Raw genomic sequence first — 20,195 nt, forward strand, 5'->3', positions numbered from 1 at the left:
TGAATTAAAAAAAACTAATACATTACAACCCTGACTATCTGAAATCCTCAGTTATATTATTTAACTCTCCATGCACAAATCAGCTGCCTTGTTTCCTTGCTTACAACATTTCAATGAGATGTGAAAGGTTGCCTCAGAAATGCAAGTCAAACAAATCCCAAATGTTTTCATTGCTTTGTAAAAGCATAAAGTTTCAAGTTTGTCATTTGTCACTGCCTGCTCTCTCTGCCCTTGGGGAGACTTCTCTTCCCACCTCTCTCTGCCCCTGGAGAATCCTCTTCCCTTCCACCTCTCTCTCTCTCTGCCCTTAGGGAGACTTCCCCTTCCACCTCTCTCTTCCCCTGGGGAGACCTCCCCTTCCACCTCCCTGGGGAGATTTCATTCAATCCATGTCTTTGGTGTGCTTGAACCTGAGGTGCAGTGTGGTTCCAGGGATCCTAGTGCTCCCCACATCATCCAGCGGGGGAAAATTCCACCCTTGGATTTCAGTGCAAACAGGGAAAAGGAGAAAGCCGTGAATTTTACTCCCAGGAAATCTTAAAGTATTTTAAAACCAAACCACAGAACATCGGACATTACAGCACAGTACAGTACAGGCCCTTCAGCCCATGATGTTGTGCCGACCTATGTAAACCTACTCCACAACTATTTAAATTTTCCCTACCTCACACACATAACCCTCTTACGTCCATGTGGTTATCTAAGAGACTTTTAAATGTCCCAGCTGTACCAGCCTCCACCACTACCCCCGGCAATGGATTCCAGGCACCTATCCCTCTCTGTGTAAAAACCTTACCTCTGACATCTCCCCTGTACTTAACTTAAACAAATGTCCAATGGTTTTTTTATTTTCAAAAGCAAGGTTTTTTTCCCCGTGCAGCACACAAAGGTGCTGGAGAAACTCAGCAGGTCATGCAACATCCATAGGAAGTGAAGGGAAACCAATATTTCGGGCCTGAGCCCTTGGTCAGGTGTGTCTGCACTAGACCCAGCATCCCCAGATTTTCTTGCTTACCATGTCTTTTCTCAAACTTATAAAACATAAGGCAAAAGTAAAAACACAATGCTGGAGAAACTCAGTTGGTCAAACAGTGCACTTTATATAGCAAAGATAGAGATACAGAACCAATGTTTCAGCCTTGAGGCCTTCATCAAGGTATGAGCAAAATGCAGGCAGGCACCCGAACAAAATGGTGGGGGGAGGAACGGGGGAGGAAGATGGTCCCACCACAGGCAGGAGATAATAGGTGAAGGAGGGATGGCTCTGTGAATGGACAGGGAAGGGGGTGGAGAGCTAAGAGAAAGAAGACAAAGGGAAAGAGATGGGAGGGAGAACGAGGAGTAGGTTAGTAGAAACCAGAGAAGTTGATGTGGGGAAAGTGTCTAGATGAAAAATCAAGTGTTGTTTCTTCAATTTACGGGTGGTTTGTTGGGGTAGTATGTTAGGCCATGGACAGACCTGTAAGTATGGGAGTGGGGTGCAGAATTGAAATGGTTGGCTACTGGGAGATTCCTATCACTGATACAGACAGCAAAGTGATCTCCCAGTCTGCGTCCAGTCTCTCCAATGTAGAAAAGGCCGCAAATGGAGCACCAGATGCAGTAGATCACTCCCATGGATACATAAGTGAAGAGTTGCTTCACTTTGAAAGACTGTTTGGGGCCCCGAATGGTGGTGAGAGAGGAGGTGGGTGCACAAGGGTGGCATCCATGCTGTGCACAGCGAATCCCAGAAATGCTATTGAGCTGTTCATTGGTGACAGGTATTTTCTTTGGCCTGGGCACCTCCCTTTGCATCCGCACACCAGGGTTATTGTGTCCTGTGCAGCAGGTAGCACTTCCCACTGTGAAGCATGTTGGCCTGCATTTCTCAATGGTGAAATTGAGAAATGGAGGCCATTGAGAATTCAGAAATGGTGCTCCAGTCTCAAGGTTTGAACCTCGCAACCTTCGGACTCCACAGCCTACACCCAAATTAAACCAGCGTGCTGGGGGTCCAACAGTTGTGGTGACTGTTTCTCTGTTGTTATGGAGATGCACCATCTGGGGTCAATGGGGGGGAGGATTGAAGTCATTAGCGCAGGGGTCAGGTCTGATGCTCAATGGACACAGTGCAGGTGGCCTCTGCGTGAGACCAGCTCTGAATCATTATGATACTGTTTAGTCTGCCAGTTATTGTAAGCAGGTGGCCTGTACGTATGTCTCCCCTCACATCCGCGAGTTGAGGCTGGTTTTAATTGGTCACTGTGGTTTCTACTGACAATCTCAGTGCAGTGATTACCGTCACCGATCGCAGCCCTCTTCCACCAGAGACCATTTCCAGTGCATCTGCTTCTCATCGATGGTGAGAGTCTGGGCTTCCTTTCCTTGATCGAACCCATGGGCTCACACATGTTTCCAATCCCTTGTGGTTGGATATAATTGAGGAAAGTGCAATGAAGTCATGACTGGCGTTTTCCCCCCCCCACCCCCCCACCCCCCCGGTTCTTCCCGCGATGCACCAAGCAGCCTAGGCAGGAAGCAACAGATCGGAAATCACCTGCTTTCTTCTCATTAAATTGCCCACCAGTGTGTCCATGTTGTGGGTTACGCACGTCCATATGATCACACAGATCAACATCAGCAACCTGTACCATACTACTGAAACCTTACCCTGTAGGTAACCTCCTCACGCAGGATGACTGATATTCTTCATGTTCAAGTTTATTGCCATCTGTTTGTATCAAGATCAAGATTCTTTTATTGTCATGGAATAAAACAGAAAATGCAATAAACAAAATTTCCTTAAATCTACCGTAAGGCAGTCAAAGATTTGCCATCTGCAGAAATTGCCTGGTGCCCACAACAGTCAGAGAAAGAGAAGCAAAAGAGAGACCCTCCAGCCCTCCTGCAAAAGAGAGACCCTCCAGCCCTCCTGCAAAAGAAAGACCCTCCAGCCCTCCTGCAAAAGAGAGACCCTCCAGCCCTCCTGCAAAAGAGAGACCCTCCAGCCCTCCTGCAAAAGAGAGACCCTCCAGCCCTCCTGCAAAAGAGAGACCCTCCAGCCCTCCTGCAAAAGAGAGACCCTCCAGCCCTCCTGCAAAAGAGAGACCCTCCAGCCCTCCTGCAAAAGAGAGACCCTCCAGCCCTCCTGCAAAAGAGAGACCCTCCAGCCCTCCTGCAAAAGAGAGACCCTCCAGCCCTCCTGCAAAAGAGAGACCTTCCAGCCCTCCTGCAAAAGAGAGACCTTCCAGCCCTCCTGCAAAAGAGAGACCCTCCAGCCCTCCTGAAAAAGAGAGACCTTCCAGCCCTCCTGTAAAAGAGAGACCCTCCAGCCCTCCTGCAGCTACACTGTCTTTGTTCCAAATTGTTGGCAACCCAGATCAAAACCTCCGACATGAACGGAAAGCTCTCAGGGCCTTCATCCTCACCCTCCCGGTTCAAATACCTGGTACTTCTTCATCCAGGTTCGAACCAGTCTCCAGCCTTCTGCAGTGGAGTACGAATTCCTTGACTGCAGTTGCCAGCAGACAACAGTCTGCATAGGTTCCTTGCCTCAAGATATCAACAGCCCACCGCCTGTAGTTCTTCATGTACATAGACAGCATATCTCAGTACATCTGACACACAAATGACATGTATACATGGTGATCCAAAATAAATAGCTATATAAATAATTTGTGGGATTCTAGGATTAAAAATAAAATTTAGACATACATCATGATAATGGTCCATTTCAGCCCACAAGACTGTGCCATCTGATTACACCCAATCAACCTACAACCCCTGGTACGTTTCAAACAGTGGGAGGAAACCACAGCCCCCGAGGAAAACCCACGCGGACAGGCGGAGAACGTACTAACTCCGTACAGACAGAGCAGAATTCGATCCCTGGTCCCTATCGCTGTCGCTGTAACAGTGTTGTACTAACACTAATTGTTCAACAGTCTCACTACCTACGTGAAGAAGACATTTCCCAGCCTGGCAGACCATATTTTTATGCTCATATTGCTCTTCCTTGGAGTCTCAAAGATACTGTGGGCTGGATGGTAATGGTCCTCAATGAAGATCACTGAGGACATTTCAGAGTTCTGCCTACCATTCGCCAACCTCAGGTTCAGAAGCATCCAACTCACGTGACCTAATGTTGCACTCCAAAGCATTGATTGAAAATTTGTCTTCTGATAATTACTATGAGGTCCTGGTCAGCTCTCACTACCAGAAGTTCTGGGGTATATTTGGTATAGATCCACTAACTTAAACTTGGATTCAGAGTTGGCTTGCCTGCAGAAGCCAGAGAGTGGTAATAGATGGAACGTATTCTGCTAGGTCAGTGACTAATGACATTTTGCAAAGGTCTATTCTGGGACCCCCTGCTCTTTGGGATATTTATAAATGACTTGGACAAAGATGTGGAGGAATGGGTCAGTAGGTTGTCAGATGACACCAAGTTTGGAAGTCTTGAAAATAGTATAGAAGGTTGTCATAGATTACAACAGGATATAGACAGGATTCAGAGGTGAGCAGAGAAGTGGCAGATGAAGTTCAACCTGGATAAATGTGAAGTGATGCATTTTGAAGGGTCAAATTTGAAGGCGGAGTTCGTGATGAAGAGTAGGATTCTTAACGGGGTGGGAGAACAGAAGGACCTTGGGGTCCAAGTCCACAGAGGTTGTTGCACAAGTTGATAGAGGGGTTAAGAAGGCATATGGTGCACTGGCCTCCATTACTCTGGGGATTGAGTTCAAGGGTCATGAGGTAATGTTGCCCATCCATAAAACTCTGGTTAGATCACAGTTACAGTATTGTGTTCAGTTTTGTTCACTTCATTATAGGAAAGATGCAGATCCTTTTGAAAGGGTGCAGAGGAGATTTACCAGGATGTGGCCTGGATTGGAGATCATCTTATTGAGCAAGGTTGGCTTTTCTCTTTGGATCAACAAGGTATCAGAGGTGACAATAGAGGTATATAAGATTATGAGGCCTTTTTCCTTGGGTGACGATATCAAATACCAGAGGGCATCGGTTTAAAGTGAGTGGAGGAATGTTTATGTTGGGGGGGTGGTTAGTGTTAGAGGTAAGTTTATTACTCAGAGAGCAGTGGGTGCCTGCAACGCATTGCCAGGGATATGGTGGAGGCTGGTACAATAGGGGGATTCAAAAGACTCTTAGAGAGACACATTATAACAAAAATAGGGTTATGGGTGTGAGGTTGGGAAGGATTAGATTGTTGAGGAGTAAGTTTTATAAAGGTTGGCACAACATCATGGGCTGAAGGGCCTGTACTGAGCTGTAATGTTCTATGCTCTGTTAAACCAAGTGTTATATTATTGTCACAGAGAAACTATTTACAATACCAGCCACTTGCTGCATTTGGGAAGTCCAACATGGAAATGACTTCATAGTGAATGGTAGGGATCAGCGGAGTATTATAAAGCAGGGCATCAAGGAGTACAGGTATAGAGTCCCTTCAGCTCATTGGCTTCATCAGTCAGAGTATTGAGAATAGACTTTGGAAGATCAATGCAGTTGCATAAGACATTATGGAAGATTGTATTCAGTTTTGGTCACCGTGCTACAGGAAAGATGTTGTCAAGATGGAGAGAGAACAGAGAAGGTTTACAAGGATGTTGCCAGGACTCATGGACCTGAGCTATAGGGGCTGGGGCTTTATTTCTTGGAGCACAGTAGAATGAGAGGTGATCACATTGAGGTGTACAAAATTATGAGGTGAATAGATCAGATGAACGCAGAGAGCATTTTGCCCAGAGCAGGGGCATAGTAACCAGAAGATTTAAGCTTAAGATGAACAGGGAAAAAATTAACAGGGATTTGAGGAGTGATTTTTTTTATCCAGAGGGTGGTCAATGTAAGGAAAGGGCTGCTGGAGGAGGTGGTTGAGGCAGGTACTATTGCAAGGTTTAAGAAACATTTGGACTGATCCATTGGTACACTTGGATGGGTTCAGAGGGATATGGGCCAAATGCAGACAGGTACTCTTGTGTGGGTGAGACATTTTGGACAACATCAGCAGGTTGGGCTGAAGGGCCTGTTTCCACACTGTGAATCTCTAACCTTACAAGTTGAGAAGGCATAGAAAGAGAAATAAGGAAGAAATAAACGAATAACAAGACCACAGAATTCACACTGCTGCATCAAATGATGTCGAATGCTCGTCTCAAAGGATACAAAGCAGTGGGCCCAACAATAGGCCAATTAAGGGAAAGTTTTGTCCATGAAATAGGATTATGTGTTTAAAAGTTAATGATTACTTCTGGGAAAAGCACTTCATATTTAAACCCTGGAATTTAGCAGATTTCTATGTAATCCTCTTACACATCCCTTTCTTATTCTTGGTGGAATTTATGTGGATATCAGAGCACCAGCACGGATTAGCTGTGAAATAAAGCCTCCTCTCCAGAGTTCTGGCAAAAAACATTGGGTTAGATACAGAATGAAGCTCCGTCTACACTTCCCCATCGCACACTCCCAGGGCAGGGAGCACGGGTTAGATACAGAGTGAAGCTCCCTCTACACTGTCCCATCACACACCACCCCCAGGCAGGGACAGTACGGGTTAGATACAGAATGAAGCTCCCTGTACACTGTCCCATTGCACACCCCCCCAGTGAAGCTCCCTCTATACTGTCCCATCACACACCCCTAAGGCAGGGACAGCACGGGTTAGATACAGAGTGAAGCTCGCTCTACACTGTCCCATCACACACTCCCAGGGCAGGGACAGCATGGGTTAGATATAGTGAAGCTCCCTCTACACTGTCCCATCGCACACCCCTAGTGCAGGGACAGCATGCATTAGATACAGAGTGAAGCTCTCTCCTCACCGTCTCATCACACACCCTTAAGGCAGGGACAGCACGGGTTAGATACAGAGTAAAGCTCCCTCTACACTGTCCTATCACACACTCCCAAGGCAGGGGCAAAGTGAGTTAGACTCCTTTAAACTTTCCTCCATTCATTTTAAACAGATACCCTGTGGTATTGGCCATTGCCATCCTGTCACAAAGGTGCTGACTGCCCACTTGATTAATGGCCCTCATAATCTTTGTCATCTCTCTTAATTTGCCTTTCACCTTCTGTAACTCCAAAGAGGAAAATCCCTAGCTCAGTTAACCTTTCCTCATAAGACATGTTCTCCAATCCTGATAAATCTCCTCTGCACCCCTGTAAAACTTTCACACCCTTCTGATAATGAGACAACAAGAACTGAACATAATACTCCAAGTGTGGTCTGATCAGAGTTTTATAGAACTGCAACATTACCTTACGGCTCTTGAATTCAATCCTCTTACTAATGCAGGCCAGCGAACCACACATCTTCTTAACCACCCTATCAACTTGAGTGGAAACCTTGAGGGATCAATGGACTTGGACCTCAAAATCCCTCTATTCCTCCGCACTGTGAAGTACCCCACCCACTTCTGCATTCTGTCCATATCCCTTTGTAACCCATGACAACCTTCTAAACTATTCTCAATACTTACAACCTTTGTGTCATCCACAAATTTACTGACCCACTCAGAGTACCAGGACAATAGCTCCCTTTAATCCTGCAGAACCTGTGGAAAATATTTTGAGTCAATTGCGAAGAAGTAAATGTAAAAAAATATAATGCACAAACTTGAAACAGAGTTCTTTGAAAATTCACATCTGCAGCTATAATGGGGGCATTTTAAGGCACGGTCGCTCCAGTTACCACACCACAGGAAGGATGTGATTAAGCTAAAGAGGGTGCAGAAAGATTCCTAGGTATGTTGCCAAGTCTGAGTTATAAGGAGAGACTAGATAGGCTGTGACTGGGTTCCTTTTGAGCGGAGGCTGAGGGGGTGACCTTATGGAGATATATAAACATTATGAGGGTCGTAGATATTCACTCATTTACCCATAGCAGGGGAGTGCAAAATTAGAGGGCACAGATTTAAAGTGTGAGAGGAAAATTTGAAAGGAATCTGAGGGGCAGGTTTTTCCACACAGTGGTGTGGTGTGTATATGGGACTAGCTTCCAAAGAAAGTGGCAGAGATAGGGGAAATTATAGTATTTAAAGAACAATTAGACAGGTTTGTGGACAGGAACTGTTTAGAGGAATATAGGTCGAAATCAGGCAAATGGGACTAGCTCAGGTAGACGCTTTACTTGCCATGAATGAGCTGGGCTGATGGGCATGTTTCCTTAAGCTATGAATCCATGACTTCAAGGGCTGCTTTAATATTTCAGTATTCCCTTGGTCTCTGCGTGATAACAACTCAGTCTGTAGTTTGTGGTCCCTTGTTTGCCATTATCCTCACTGTTGCATTTTATTTCCCTTCCAGACGACTGGAGCAGAATGGAATCAAATCCGTTCCACCAGGAACATTCACCTCGTACAAGAAGTTGCGGCGGATGTAAGTAAACATGCCAATTTAATGGGTGCTATTCTAGTTGGTATATCCTATGTCCCATTGTGGCACACAAGTTTGGTGCATCTCGACATGTATATGGCAATAAACTCTCATATGGAACCCAGGTCATTGGGTGTATTTAAGGCAGAGATTGATAGGTTCTTGATTAGCCAGGGCATCAGAAGGTTATGGGAAGAAGACCGGGCAGTGGGGCTGAATGGGAAAATGGATCAGCTCATGATAGAATGGTGGGGCAGACTTGATGGGCTGAATAGCCTATTTCTGCTCCTATGTACGTCTTATGGGTTTACATTCATGCAGTGTTATTGCTTGTGGCATAGTGGGAATGTTAAGCTTTGGTTCTCTCCTTCATCCTCTTGGACATTCCTACAGGATCAAAAAAGATATTCTCATGTGGCTGAAGTGGGCATAGGGCATTGGTGAGATCACATGCAGAGTACGGTCCATAGCACTGGTCTCCTTATTGGGTTCTGTCAGAAGATAGGTGGCTTTTCTTCGGAGGGAAGGTTGGACAGGCTAGGTTTGTATCCACTGGAGTTTAAAAGGGTGAGGGGGTGACTTGATTAAAAGATATAAGATTCCTCCCCCCATCAATTCCACCCACATTTCTCATTGGTTCAGAAACCCAGGCTGGCTCCTGCTCCATTTTCAAACCGTTCATAGAAATTGGGAGCAGGAGAAGGCCATTTATCCTTTTGAGCTTGCACCATCATTCAATGCGATAATGGCTGATCATGTGACCTCAGTCTCCTATTCCTTCTCTCTCTCCACACCCCTTGTTCTCTTTAGCCACAAGAACCACATCCAACACCTTCTGAATATACCTCTTAAACCGGGTGCAGCTACTCTCTGAGGCAGGGAGTTCCACAAGTTCACAACTCTCTGAGTGAATATTTCTCCTCATCTCAGCCCTCAATGGCTTCCCCTTTCTCCTTAGACTGTGACCCCTTGTTCTGGACTTCCCAACATCAGAAACATTCTTCCTGCATCTAGCCCTGTAGTTCTCAACCTTTCTTTTCCCACTCACATTCTACCTTAAGTAATCCCTTACTAACCACAGAGCACCTATGTCATCCTATGCCACAGGTGCTCTGTGGTTAGTAAGGGATTATTTAAGGTGGTATGTAAGTGGGAGAAAAAAAATTGAGAACCTGTCAGTATGTTATACGTCTCCATGAGATCCCTCCTCATTCTGATAAATTGTAATGTGTACAACCCTGGTCTATCCAGTCTTCCTCCCACACAACTCACTAGATTGTTCGATGTCCAGTTTCCTTAGTCCAGGACTCAGTTGCATTGTGGGTGGTGAAGAACATTTCCACAGTGGAGCTGTGCCGGATTAAGGTATTGCGGGGCCTTAAACTGTGCCGGCTGGCACATGCATGGTGAAGTGGAAGGGTGACTGTGGCGCCCTCCCCCTCCCCCCCCCCCACCCCCAGAGAGTTTAGACACTGACCCTGCATGTCCGCTTTGGTAAGTTGAAATAGTCTTAATTATTCTCAACAAAATGATGCCAGCTTTCTCAGATCACTGTATATTCAGTGATTACCAGTGACATATCTAGGGAACATCGTGCCTATGGCAAGCTCTGAAATTGTGCCCCCCCCCCCCCCCCCCCCCATCCAGAAGAGGTGCCTACATTCCAAATTTCCCACTAGGTTCAGTTGCCATTGTGTTTGATGGTTATCATAGACTCGATGGGCTGAAGGGCCCATTGCTCAGCCACGTGACTCCACTACTCCCTGGTTTTGAGGAGGGTATCGTATCATTCTAAACTCTTTCCCCTGAACTGCCTGGCATTAACTTGCTGTTTCTTTGTCCTGTATGTCCCTATAGTATAGAATACAGAATGTACAAAGCACACAGAAGCCTACCTGAGCTAATCCCATTTGCCTGCATTTGGCCTATATCCCATTTAGCATTCACTATTCATCTCGATATTTCCTTTACAGCTCCCACAAGCCATTCCAATCCCCTTTTGGCTTTGCACATTCAAGATTCTTTTATTGTCATCTAAGCGTACAGAACATGTAATATTACACAAAACTGCCTTCTGCCTGCTGTAAGGCAGACAAAGAATCACCATTAGTGTCGCCCGGTGCCCCTGGGCATGTCATCTCTCTATGTTGTCAAATGTAGCTAACATTTTGACTAGTCCTGTTAAAGTCAACCTGCACTGCAAAAAAGCAGACAGCAGAAAATGCCACAGAACCAAGTAAACATACAACAGCTTTTTTATTAACCCTTTGTTACACTAGCAGTAGTGAGGGGATTCAAGAAAGAGTTCAGTGTCTTGTTCTCTGCACTGAGTCCCAAACACTTAAAGAACTGGAGTATTCGCTGAACATTTACACAGAAGTTGGGCAGGGGTCTGTATGAGATCCTCACAAGTTTCACACAAGCTGGATTTTGTGTTTATCATTACGTTACCTTGTAATCTCTAGAATTATCCCGAGACATATTGACATTCTTGTGGATAATACTATCGTACTTTGGCATAGATGTTAAAAAGCAATTATATTCCCACTTTTGCAGTAACTGAAAGCCTTACCTAATGCATTAACCCTTTGTTAAACATATTCATAAAACTTATTCTCCCACACTCCTTCCAAGAAAAATCTAATCTCTCTAAATTGCTTTGTCTGGAAATGATGTGATCCATTCACGTTCAAACCAGGGCTCTGTGTAATTTTAATTTAACAGCACGGTAACAGACTCTTCCAGCCATGAGCCCATGGTGCCCCAACACACCCATATGACCAATGAACCTACCAACCCTGAACGTTTCTGGAACTTGGGAGGAAACTAGAGCACCCAGAGGAAATCCAAGCAGTCACAGGAAGAACGTACAAACTCCATGCAGTGCTTATTTGCTCAGGTTCCTCTAGTATTCGCCAGATCAAAAGACAACCTGCACAACACTCAATTCCTTACTCAATTGCCCCAATCTCTCTCATGAATACTTTATACAGCGTGTATAATTCAACGGACAGGAGCCACAAATTGTCTTCTGGCAACTTACTTCATCCGATCTACCATCTGTTAGATTAAAGGCAGCAGAAGGAAAGTCTTTTGCACCTAATATCTTCACCCCACCAACTGATGCCTCAAGAGTCTAGGCCCAATGTAACAACCAGCACTTGAATCAGAATTTATATTATGAACATGACATGAAATTTGCTATTATAGGTGCAAAATTGCTCCTCGTTTTATTTTTTTAAAACAAATAAATTTGTGCAAAAGAAGAGAGAAAGAGTAGGGTAGTGTCTGTGATTCATTGTCCGTTCAGATACATTTGGTGTATCTTACAGATCTGAGGGGCTACAGTATAAATATGGTAACATGGGAAATTGGACTGATCAAATGACCTTTGTCCCCTCAGTATTCCTGATAAAGGGTTTTCAGCCTGAAACATCAACAGTCTGTTGCTTTCCATGGATGCTGCCTGTCTGGCCATGTTCCTCCAGTATTTTTGCCAGTCAAAATGCTGGCATTCATTTCAGGAAGAATAGAATATAAGAGCAGGGATGTGAGGCTTTATTAGGCACTGGTGAGTTCTCAGTTGGAGCAATTTAAGGCTCCTCATTTAAGAAAGGATGTGTTGACATTGGAGAAGATTCAGAGGAGGTTCACAAGGATGATTCAGAAAATAAAAGGGCTATCATATGAGGGGTGTTTGACAGATCTTGGCCTGTACTCATTGGAATTTAGCAGAATGAGGAGGGATTTCATTGAAACATTTTGAATGCTGAAAGACATGGACAGAGTAGATGCAGAAAGGATGTTTCCCATGGTGGGAGAGTCTAGAACAAGAGGGCACAACTTCAGGATTGAAGGGCATCAACTTAGAACAGAGATGTGGTGAATTTAGAAATTGTTGCCACAGACGGATGTGGAGGTCAGGTCATTGGGGGTGTTTAAGATAGAGATTAATAGGTTCTTGATTAGCCAGGGCATCAAAGGTGCTGGGGAGAAAACTGACAGTCGGGCTGTGTGGAAAATGGATCAGCTCATGATTAAATGGTGGGGCAGACTCGATGGGCTGAATGGCCTATTTTGCTCCTATGTCATGGTCTTCTGTGTGTTTCTCTGGTTTTCTAGATCCTGCACACTTCTTGTTGACTTTAGCCCCCTCTTTTTGCTTTCTCTCCTTATATCTTTCTCCCTTTTGCCAATAAGGCCACATCCAACTTCTTTTTAAAATATGTCCAGCAAGTAAGAATGTTGTTGTATCTGTACACTGTACTTTTGTAAATGACTATAAACTCTCATCATCATCATCATCATCATCAAATGTACAGTTCTTCACTTCATTCTTGGGGAGTGTATGTGTCATAGATTATCTTTGAGGAGTTCGTCACAGGTTGATTTTGGATGGTTTTAAATGAGTCACTTAGGTATACAGCCATACAAGCCTATGGTTCACAGCCAATGCGAGGGCTCTGTGGGGAAGGACCAAAGCCTAGAGTCCTCCCATTGCCAGGCATTGAGGGGCTGAGACCAAGGGAAAGCCCCTCAAACAACATGGGGGGAATGACAAGATGCCACAGAGGTGGTAATGGTGGAAATAGAAATGAATGGAACAATGTACAGTGATGGAAAGATGTGGATACGGAACTAAGGGTGGGAAAAGACTTTGAACAGTTTTCATTTTGTAAATAATTTATTGTGAATAAAGTCTATTGTTGGTAAAACATGTGAATTTAACCTCCCTCAAAAATATTTTATTCCTCAAGTTAAATTAATTTATATTAGTGAGTGTTTTGCTGTTCACCATTTGTTATGTTAGAGAAGGCCTTCTGCACATTTACCCTTCCCATGGATAAGTAGAAATTCTGCCTGGCCCACAAAACAAGGGTTGTATGTGATGTCATGTATGTACTTGAATTTTGAACCGTTGGTTGGTGAGGGGGTGTGGTGTGTACTCCTGTTTCTTCCCACATCCCCATGACATGTTGGTTGGCTAATTAGCCGGTGTAAATTACCCCAAGTCTGGTGAGGGGTGCAGTCTTAGGGTAAGCTGATAGATAAATGGGGAGAATAAACTTTCTCTCAACTCCTCCTTCTCCATTGCATCTACTCCCAGATGAGGCTTTCTATTCCACAACATCCAAGATTTGGAAAAAAATATTACAACTCTGTGTAAATAAACACATCTGACGTCTCCCCTAAACTTTTCTCCCTTCACTTTGTACAGATGTCCTCTGATTTTGCTACACTCACCCTGGAATAAAGGCACTGGCTGTCTACCTTATCTACACCTCTCAGGATCTATTAGACCTCTATTAAGTCACCTCCATCCTTCTCTCCAAAGAGAAAAATTCTAGCTCTGCTAACTTTGCTTCATAAGACTAATTTTCCAATCCAGGCAACATCCTGGTAAATCTCTTCTGCACCCTCTCCATAACTTCCGCATCCTTCCTATAATGAGACAACAGAACTGAACACAATACTCCAAGTATGGTAGAGATTTGTAGACCTCTCGACTCTTGAACTCAATTCTGACCTGCTGCAGCCACACATAAGATACACCAACTACAATAGTACAATATGCTGCTGAGCCTCGAGTGCTGAAGGATTCCTGATCGTACCAGAGGTTTGGATCTAGAGCTCAGGTGTGTGGTTGCAGAGGCTCAAAAGGCAAATCCATGCATACTCTGTGACTTTGAAGGACTCTCTTTTGCTTCTCTTTCTCCTATTTTAGAGGTGCCGGACAATAGTAATGGTGACTCTTTGTCTGCTTTATGGCAGTTAAAAGTTAAACATATTACATTTTTAATGCATATTACTTGACGATAAAAGGAACCTTGAAAAGGGACCTTGTGGTGGAAAAAGAGATAATAAAAATAAACGGATAGATCAACAAATATTCACATTTGCAGTTAGTGTAATAAAAATAAATGATGGCTCAGTAGTGCACCCTGATTTTTCGGTGGTCTTGGAGTAGTTAAGGTTTCGGTAATATGGGGAGGTTCAAGAGCCTGATAGCTACTCAGAAAAATACACCTAGAGGTGCTGGTCTTCGGGCTTCTGTACCTTCTGCTCGAAGGGAGCAGTGAGAAGTTGTGACCAGGGTGATGGGGGGTCCTATGGGATGTTGGCTGCCTTCTGGAAGCAGTGTCTTGTATCAATGTCGTCAATGAATGGGAGATCGGAGCCTGTGATGGACTTGGCATGGTTTGCCACTTTCTGTGGCCTTCTGCTTTTCTGGGCACTTGAGTTTCCAAATCAGTCCATGTTCAATCTTGAGCACACATATAGTGTTCACCATAATACAGGATCAATTCAAAGAGATAAAATTGCATGAAAATGGTTTGATGCAAGTTGATGATAATGAGTTTATTGTCGTACACATTGTACAATGTAATGATGCACGGAATTTCTTGCTGCAGGCAGACACGTACAAAACAATGGCATGCATCAAATTAAATTGAAAAAGAGAAAAAAAAAGATAATTAATTAGTTGGTCAGCCAAGTCAAGTCATAAAATACAGATGAGTGATAAAGGAAGATTTGGAAAACTATATTACGTCCTTAAAGTTTTTCCTTCTATTTTAGAGACCTCAGTAACAACCAGATCGCTGAGATTGCTCCTGACGCTTTCCAAGGATTGCGGTCCCTAAATTCTCTGTGAGTATCCATCAGGGTGATGCAGTTGAAGAAGTCTTAATGTTTGTGGCAGAAGATATTTGATGTTGTTGATGGCACAACCCACTATCCTTACCAAAATGGCATCTCACTTTACATGGCTATTACAGCGCCAGCGACCCGGGTTCAAATCTGGCACTGCCCATAAGGAGTTTGTACATTCTCCCTGGGTGCACTGGGGTTTCCTCCCACCCTCCAAAATCTATAAGATTATAGGTTAATTTGGGTGTAATTGGCCAGCACGGGCATAAATGGCTGGAATCGGCTTCTTCTATGTGTGAATAATTTTTTAAAAATAATATATAAGCCTGGAGTATGAAACATTTTGCCCACCCAACACTTGCCTGTTATCATATACCTACCGTTTAAGGCTCCTTTGTCTCCTCTATTTTTAGGGTCCTTTATGGAAACAGAATCAATGAACTTCCGAAAGGCGTGTTTGACGGACTCTACGCTCTTCAGCTCTTGTAAGTGTTTGGCCTCTGCAAGCTGACTTGGTGAGGAATGTCACCATTTTGGCAAGCAGGACACTTGCTTTGAATTGAGCCTCCTCGAGAGGTTTTCAACTCAGTGGTTATGGGGTTTTCAAGAGATGAGGAGGGGGAGGCAACACAAGAACATAACAAGTGGGAGTAGGGGTCTGCCATCTGGCCTGTCGCACCTGCTCCGCCACTCAGTAAGATCACGGCTGATCTAGCTGTGGACTCAGCTCCACATACTTACCTGCTTCCCATTATCCTAAATTCCCCCATTCTTCAAAAATCTAGCTGTGTCTGAAATACATTAATTGAGGCGGCCTCTACTGGTTCCTTGGGCAGAGAATTCCACAAACTCATTACACTCAAGAAGAAGGAGTTCCACTTCATCTTTTCATCCTCATCTACTCCTCCGAATCTTGAGGCTAGGTCCTCTTGATCTAGTCTCACCTCCTGGTGGAAGGAGCCTCCTTGTTTCTACCTTATCTATTCCTTTCATAACTTTACATGTCTCTATAAGATCCCCTCTTATCCAATGAGTATAGACCCAGGCCAGGGAAGGGGTCATGGATTTTTCTTGTTCTTGGCTTGATCCTCATTCTATTGGACCATTTTAGTTAAAAGCCAATTTCATTGTTGGACTCGGAGAGTAGATTCCCTTTTCCAAAGGACATTGGTGAGACAGGTGGTTTTTATTCTGTTCCAGATTTTAATTGATTACCATAAGACCTCAAGCAGAAATAGGCCATTCAGCCCAATGAGTCTGCCCCACCATTTAAACATGAGCTGACCCATTTTCCCACTCAGCCTCATTCCCCAGCCTTCTCCCTATAACCTTTGATGCCCTGGCTAATCGTAAACCTATTTATCTTTATCTTAAGTCCACAACCACTTGTGGCAACATATTTCACAGATTTACCACCCTCTGGCTGAACAACTTCCTACACATCTTTGTTCTAAGTGGATGCCTTTCAATCCACAAATTTGGCCACAAAGTCATTAATTCCAGAATCCAAATCATTGGTATACAACATAAAAATAACTGGTCCCTACACCAACCCCTGTGGAACACCACTGGCAACTGGCAGCCAACCAGAATATGATCCCTGTGTCCTGACTCTCTGCCTCCTGCCAATCACCCAATGCTCTACCCACTCTAGTATGTTTCCTGTGACACCATGGGCTCTTATCTTGCTAAGTAGCCTCATGTGCAGCACCTTGTCAAATGCCTTCTGAAAATCCAAATACACAATATTCACTGCATCTCCCTTATCCAGTCTGCTTGTCACTTCCTCAAAGAATTCCATTAGGTTTTAAGGAAATCATTCTGGCTTTGACCTATCCTGTCATGTGTCTCCAAGTACTCCATAACCTAATTGTTTACAATCAACTCCAATATCTTTCCAACCACTGTCATTAGGCTAACTGGTCTATAATTTCCTTTCTGTTACCTCCCTCTCTCCTTGAATAGTGGGGAGACATTTGCAATTTTCCACTCTTCCAGGACAATATTAGAATCTATTGATTCCTGAAAGATCATTACCAATGCCTCCACAATCTCTACTGCTACTTCTTTCAGGATTGGAGGATTATCTGAACTCATCATTGAGACCTCAAGCTCAGCAACATAATCATTGGTCTTACATGGGTTCATTGAGGGCCATGAGTTTCCAATGTAGGTCATTCATTGGCCACTACAAAGGGCTTAGAGATTAGAATTAGGGATGTTTTGTTACAGTTGCACAGAATGTTAGTGAGTTCACACCTGGAGAGGTGTTTGATCCCTCCCTGATATAATAGCACTGGAGACAGTCCAAAGAAGATACACCGGGATAATTCCTGGGATAGGAGGATTGCCCATTGACCTGCCAGGAGGTGCTAGGCAGATTGAATCTGTATTCCTGTGAGTTTAGAAGAATGAGGGTGACCTTATTGAAATATAAGAGGGTTTCACAAGGTCGTTGATGATGGGAAAGTCTCAATGACGGGGAGTGTAATTTAAAGCTGAGGTGTGTAGAAACATCTTCTTGCAGAGAAAGTCGATTGTTGGAATTCTCAACCTCAGCATTGTGGAGGCTGAGTCATTGGGGTTTTTTTAATAAAAATCTAGGGATTGAGGAAGATGGGGAACTGGTGCAGAAAAGGAGATGTGAAGTGGGGGAAGATCAGCCATGATCAGATTGGACGGAGGGGCAGGCTTGCAGGGCTAAGTGTCCTCCTTTCGCTCCTGATTTGTGATGTCATTCCGCACATCTCAGTGGCCCTGGCACAAAGATGGGAAGAACTGAAGGACCTTGGGGTCCAAATCCATAATCTCTCAAGGTTGTTGTGCAGGTTAATATGGTAGTTAAGAAGGATTATGGAACGTTGGGCTTCATTAGAAAGGGGATTGAGTTCAGGATTCATGAAGCAATGTTGTAGTTCTAAAAAACTCTGGTGAGACCACACTTGGAATATTACTTCAGTCCTGGTCACCTCATTACAGGAAGGATGTGGAAATTATGGAGAGGGTGCAGAGGAGATTTACCAGGATGTTGCCTGGATTGAAAATGTGTCATATGAGGCAAGATTTGCAGAGCTAGGGATTTTCTCTCTGGAGCGAAGAATGAGAGGTGACTTAATAGAGGTCTAAAAGATAATAAGAGGCATAGATAAGGTGGACAGCAAACACCAGAGGGCACCTGTACAAAGTGAAGGGAGGAAAGTTTAGGGGAGACATCAGGGATGTTTTTTACTCATATAGTAGTGGGTTCCTGGGAGCCGTAGGTGATGCCGGTAGAGGACCCATGATTTGGAGCCGAACAGGAGTGTGGGTATGACAACGGCTCTGTATACGCTTATCTTTGTGAGGTTTTTCAGTTGGTTGTTTTTCCAGACTCTTTTGTGTAGTCTTCCAAAGGCACTATTTGCCTTGGCGAGTCTGTTGTCTATCTCATTGTCGATCCTTGCATCTGATGAAATGGTGCAGCCACCAGCGTTGTCTCCGCTCCATCCTCAACATCCATTGGAGCGCTTTCATCCCTAACGTCGAAGTACTCGAGATGGCAGAGGTCGACAGCATCGAGTCCACGCTGCTGAAGATCCAGCTGCGCTGGGTGGGTCACGTCTCCAGAATGGAGGACCATCGCCTTCCCAAGATCGTGTTATATGGCGAGCTCTCCACTGGCCACCGTGACAGAGGTGCACCAAAGAAAAGGTACAAAGGACTGCCTAAAGAAATCTCTTGGTGCCTGCCACATTGACCACCGCCAGTGGGCTGATATCGCCTCAAACCGTGCATCTTGGCGCCTCACAGTTTGGCGGGCAGCAACCTCCTTTGAAGAAGACCGCAGAGCCCACCTCACTGACAAAAGGCAAAGGAGGAAAAACCCAACACCCAACCCCAACCCACCAATTTTCCCCTGCAGCCGCTGAAACCGTGTCTGCCTGTCCCGCATCGGACTGGTCAGCCACAAACAAGCCTGCACCTGACGTGGACTTTTACCCCCTCCATAAATCTTCGTCCGCGAAGCCAAGCCAAAGAAAGAAGAAGTGGGTTCCTGGATTGAATTGCTAGGGTGGTGGTGGAGGCTGGAATAATAGGGGCATTTAAAAGACTCTTAGACAGGCACATGGATGAAAGAAAAATCGAGGGTTATGGGATAGGAAAGGTTTAGGGTTTTTTTCGGTAGGAATATATAGGTTGGCACAACATCGTAGGCTGAAGTGCCTGTATGTGCTGTAATGTTCTAGGCTCTATGTTTGAGGTTCTATGATGCCATCCAAAAGAGCTGCTCAGGAAATTGTGCACACTTCAAATGGTCTACAGGGACCTCTGACTGATTGCTTGAGCTATGTTCCGCAAAAGTGCCAGGCCAGCTCCAAGGCATGAGTGGGCTTCACTTGCTCCTACTTGGCTTGAATTAATTTGTCATTATATACCTGGTAGAGTGAGAAGGGGTCTTCTGCAATCAATCTAACAGGTCAATTATAACATTCATGCAGCCATATAAAGTGGATGGACAAGAGCATAGTTTAGAGTGTAGAGTTACCATGAAAGACCTATTAATACAAAGCAAGAGAGCACTGTTGTGAGGTTCATTCAGGAGCCTGATGGCTGTGGGGAAGAAACTGTCTTTTGGTGCCTGTTGGTGCGCAATTTCACACTGTTCCTTAGAGAAGGCTTAAGTGTGTGAAAGCACACCAAGATAGGTGAGAGAGTGTGTCCAGGGTGTGATGGTCCTTTGGCGGGTCAGCAGCCTTTCCTCGGCAGCGGGAGGTGTAGATGGAGTCCGTGTAGGGGAGAGAAGTTTGTGTGATGTTCTGAGCTGCATTCACTACCTTCTGCAGCTTCCCCCAATCTTGAGCAGAGCTTCTCCCATCCCACGCTGTGATACACACTGCAAATCTGTTCTTGAAGATATATCTGCAGAAGCTGCTGAGAGACCTTCATGCATAAGCTGGAGAAAGGAATGAAATGCAATATTTCTAAGTTTGCTCATGGCATAAAACTGGATTGGGGTTTGAGACACAGCAGACTGCAGGTGCTGAAATCTGGAGCAAATAAAAAACAAACTGTTGGAGGAGTCAGGCAGTGCATGTGGAAGAAGAGAGATATTCAACATTTCGGGTCGAGACCTTACATCAGGACTGGGGGTGTAGAGGGCAGACATGCAGCGTGAAGTGGTGGGA

At 44.6% G+C, this 20,195-nt stretch overlaps 1 protein-coding gene across 14 annotated transcripts in view; it reads left to right on the forward strand.

The window, feature by feature from the left end:
* The window catches only part of LOC138744328 (slit homolog 1 protein-like), a 245,922-nt gene that overhangs the window by 104,507 nt on the left and 121,220 nt on the right, over nt 1–20,195 (forward strand). For all 14 annotated transcript variants that reach the window (XM_069900273.1, XM_069900284.1, XM_069900285.1 and 11 more), the window contains 3 exons: nt 8,311–8,382; nt 14,959–15,030; nt 15,444–15,515. In XM_069900273.1, coding sequence (XP_069756374.1) covers nt 8,311–8,382; nt 14,959–15,030; nt 15,444–15,515 — 216 coding nt within the window. The remainder of the gene's footprint in view (nt 1–8,310; nt 8,383–14,958; nt 15,031–15,443; nt 15,516–20,195) is intronic.

This window comes from Narcine bancroftii, chromosome 10 (genome assembly GCF_036971445.1).
Source record: "Narcine bancroftii isolate sNarBan1 chromosome 10, sNarBan1.hap1, whole genome shotgun sequence".
Classification (NCBI taxonomy): Eukaryota; Metazoa; Chordata; class Chondrichthyes; order Torpediniformes; family Narcinidae; genus Narcine; species Narcine bancroftii.